General features: G+C 29.9%; 1 protein-coding gene across 1 annotated transcript; it reads left to right on the forward strand.

Annotated features, from left to right (window-relative positions):
- Window positions 1-750: 750 nt before the first annotated feature.
- Window positions 751-1229, forward strand: BDBG_18021 (uncharacterized protein; the record flags this gene model as incomplete). The annotated part of the gene is made up of 2 exons (XM_031725614.1): window positions 751-924; window positions 1095-1229. 2 exons carry the CDS (start codon window positions 751-753, stop codon window positions 1227-1229), a joined length of 309 nt encoding a protein of 102 aa, XP_031581422.1.
- Between the last annotated feature and the right edge of the window lie 3321 nt (window positions 1230-4550).

The following is a 4550-nucleotide window of genomic DNA, read 5'->3' on the forward strand; positions in this document are numbered from 1 at the left end:
CAGCTGAATCTGCTGTCTCTAAATCTGCTGTCTCAAAACCTGCTCAAAATCCTGAGAAAACTGAGAAGAATACTGCTCATGTCTCTATTCATAGAAAAGTGAAAAAGAAAATGCAAAAAGACAAAAACTTTCAAATCTTCAGAAATAGAAGACTTATTCTCAAAGTCTCAAACCAGGACATTCTGCAAAGAAACAGGCTAAACTCAAATCTCATTTTCAGAATCAGAAATAAAATTAATCAGCAGTTCTTTTCTCAGTTGATGACTGATATTGAAGTTTAAAAATCAGTTATAGCTTCAATTAAGTTATTATTCTTTGAAAACTCCATCATTCTGACTACAATGCCTGAATTCAGTACTGAATTCCTTATTCAGAATAAGAATCTCTGAAAGTCAGCAGTAGAATCTTTGTCAAACACAACAATTCTATCTGAAAGAGATGAAAAGTGAGACAAATTCATTCTTTATAATATTTCAGTTGAAATTTTTGACTGTGAAGAAGGAATACTACTTCTCAAAAATGAATTGAAAGAATACAACTCTATTCAACTGAGAAAGAAGCCTGTATGACTAAATTCAATTGAGTTCAGACAAAGCAGGAGAAATGCCTCTGTTCTAGTATATATAAAAACACTTGAACAGTCAAAGATCTCTGAAGTAAGAGTAGCAGATTTGAAAATGAGAGTTCATGAATACAAAGACTCAAGAATGAATCTCAAAGCTCAAACACAGTGTTCAAACTGTCAAAGATATGGACACTTTGCAATCTCATGTTTTAGAGACTCAAAATGTGCATTCTGTGCCAGAGATCACAAAACTAGTGAGTATAAATGTGAAACATGCTCAAAAAGAGGTGAAATATGTCAACACACTCTGCTTAAGTGCTCTAATTGCAAAGAAAAACATGCATCTAGCTCAAAAGAATGTATGTTTACTCCTAGAACTCAAAAGAACTGGAGAAAAGATGAAGCTCAAAGTCAATCTAGAACTGAAGAGAAGACTCAAGTCAGTAGACTTATAACTGTAAGCTCAAAAAGAAGAAACTCTCAACTATCTAAATCTTCAAACTTCAATTCTTCAGCTAAATGTAAACAGAATTTGAATTCTCAAACTTCTGTTAAGATTAGAGAATTGAGAAATGACTCTGATGATAAACTAGATATAATGCAAGCAGTTGAGATCCCTACTTTTCAAAATAGTTATAATCTACTATCTGATGATAGTGACTAGATTCTACTCTATCTCTACTCTCTTTTAGTATGAATATACAATAAAAACAACAAAAAAAGTTTAAAAACTCTTCAAAAATCATATTTATTCAAAATAATGTGAATAGAAACTCAAATTGTATTTATTCTTGTCTTCAAATTACATTTGAATAAAAAGTTGATTTTGTACTACTTCAGGAACTGAATTTTGATGCTGAGTAAAATTACATCATTTCTCATTCAAGCTACTACTGCTTTCTACCTCAAAAGTCTGAGATAAAGTCAAGAGTAGTGATCTATGAAAGAAAGAGATCAAGATATTAATTTAATCTAAGATTTGATATCATGTCTGACCCTGATATTCTGGTGAGTGATATTATAGATAAAGAAAATGAGTTTAATACTATACAGCTTATAAATATCTATAATGAAAAGTCATTGAAGAAAAATAACAATATCTGGACAATTGATAGAGAATTTCTGAACATAACTTCATCAAGAAACTCTATAATTGCAGGAGATTTCAATGCACATCATTTCTGATGAAATTCAGAATGTAAGAGAGCAGTGAGAGCTGATAATCTGGTTGAATAAATCTTTGAGCATTCAATAGATTTGATTAATAAGTCTGATCAACAAACATTCTTTAGAAAAGATATGAAACAGAAGTCTATTATAGATCTAATCTTTATATCACAAAATCTAATGAAAAGAAGACTTGTAAACTGATTTATTGATTCAAATGAGACATCAGAATCAGATCATGAGATTATTCAATTTGATATTGAACTGAGTGAAAAATAAATGAGTGAAAATCCTCTTCTCTCTAATCAGTATAACTTTGAAAAAGCTGATTGAAAAGCAGTTGAAGAAAGCATAAAACTGTTAAAATCTGAAAGACAGAATGAGCTATATTGAAATTCTGATCAAGATATCTCAAATGAAATGCTTGAGAATAGAGTGAAGCTTATTACATCTATTATTCTAATAAGTGTTAGAGATAATATTTCAAAAAGAAAATCTTCTGAGTATTCAAAACCTTGATGAAATGAGAATATCTCATCTAAAAGGAAAGAATTAGCTACTGCTAGAAGAGATTGAAAGAATGATATAATATCTAATGAAGAGTTCAAAGCTGTCAGAAATGAATATTTCTCAGATATTAAAAGAGCTAAAACAGACTGCTGAAATAAATTTCTTGAAGAAGCATAAGAGAAGGAAGTTTTTAAAGCTTTTAACTATACTAAAACAACAAGTGTAGCAAAACTTTCAGCCTTAGAATATGAGTTTCAGAATGAATCATATACAGCAAACTCTTTTGAGGAAAAATGTCAAGCTTTCATGAGAATTCTCTTTCAGAACTCACCAGATTCAGATTCAGAGAAAGAGAAAGAGAATATATCACTTCTCAACTACATTGATGAAAATGACTGGGAATGGCCTGATCTTACACAAGATGAATTAGAGTCAGCTATCTTCTCAAGTTCTGTTAAAACTGCTGCAGATCCTGATTCAATTAATCACTTAATTATTCAAAATATATATTCCTACTTAAAGAATTAATATTTTGAGCTCTTTTTCAATCTCTTGAAAAATGAATATCATTCTGAATGCTGGAGAGAAGCCACTGAAGTGATTCTTACAAAACCTAATAGAAAAACTTCAATTCCTAAGTCATATAGAGTAATATCTCTATTGAACTGCCTAGGAAAGATTTTAGAAAAGATTATAGCTACTCAACTATCTTTTATAAGCTCTATAGGTGATTCTCTTTTATTCAGTGAATAAATGAAAGATAGAAAACAGTGTTCTGCAATTGACACTGTTCTCTCAGTTGTTCATAATATTTAAATAGCAAAGCATGAGAGTCTGGTCTTAACTGCAGTTTTTATTGATATAAAAGAAGCATTTGATCATGTTTCAAAGTCAAAGTTAATTCAGACATTGAAGATATTAAAACTGTCACTTTCTCTAATAAAATGAGTTAACTGTTTTATATCTAAAAGAATTATACAACTCTTCTTTGATAAAATGAAACAAGATACAACTGAGATAAAAATAGAAGTATCACAGAAATCTTCAATCTCACTCATTTTATTTGCAATATACACTGCATATCTATTCAAAAATAGAAATATGAGAATACTGTGATCTCTGAGTTATGTGGATGATATTGGTCTAGTCTACAGCTCAAAAACTATCAAAGAGAATTTGAAAGTAATTGAAGAAGCTGCAATGAAAATCTTTGTTAGAGCAGATATCAATCAAATTCAATTTAATATGAATAAAACTGAGTTAATTCATTTCTTTTCTAGATTCAATGAGAAAGATCTATCTCTAACTCTTTTAAATAGAGAGATTAAACCCAGTGTAAATGTCAAATGATTAGAAGTATGATTAAACTCCAAGTTGAATTTTAAATATCACATTCAACAAAGAACTGTCAAGACAGAAAGACTATTGAATAACATAATCAGACTATCAAATACAGAGAGAGGTCTATTCTTCCAGGCTATGAGACAGTTATATATAGCCTGTATTACATCAGTAGCTGATTATGAAGTTCAAGTTTGATAGAATAATCAAGAGAATTTCACTGAACTCTTTCAAAGTCTACAAAACAGAGTCTTGAGAAGAATTCTGAGAGCATTCAAATCATCTTCTATTAAAGCAATGAAAATTGAAGCTTCAATTCCTCCTCCTGCTACTAGATTTGAAAAGGCCTGTATGAACTATGCTCTGAGAGTTGTAAAGATGAGCTTAAATCATATAATCAGAGAAAGAGTCTCTTCTTCATTTTCATCAATTAACTCTGGAAATGAACTGGATTGAAATAGATTTCTTGATTGAAATGAAAATAATTCTTCAAAGAAAATGCCTTCTCAACTGTACAGACTATACTCTCTGATTAAAAATCAATTTTCTTCTTTAAATGTTGAAAAAGTTGATCATGAGAAGTTATCACTCTGGAGAGAAAAGCTTGAATCTCTTATAGACTTACAAATAAGTGAACTATTAAAAGAGAAAGAATATGAACAGCATTTGAAGAGAATTTCTACAATTAATATAAAAGACTCTATTCTGATTTATTCAGATGACTCAAAAAATGAGACCTTGAATAGATTAGACACAGACATTGCTTATACTGAAGATAATATCAATTTTATCTCAGATTTCTGAAATCTAGGCTGTGAATGTGAAGTCTTTGATGCTGAACTATTTGCAATAGTGAAAGCTTTCAAACTCATTGAAATAAAATCTCATAAAAGAGGAAATTGTTTGAAAGAGACATAGATATTCTCTGATAGTCAAGCTGCTTTAAAAAGACTTAGAAATAGTCAGA

The sequence above is a fragment of the Blastomyces gilchristii genome (assembly GCF_000003855.2).
Source record: "Blastomyces gilchristii SLH14081 genomic scaffold supercont1.43, whole genome shotgun sequence".
In the NCBI taxonomy this organism is placed as follows: Eukaryota; Fungi; Ascomycota; class Eurotiomycetes; order Onygenales; family Ajellomycetaceae; genus Blastomyces; species Blastomyces gilchristii.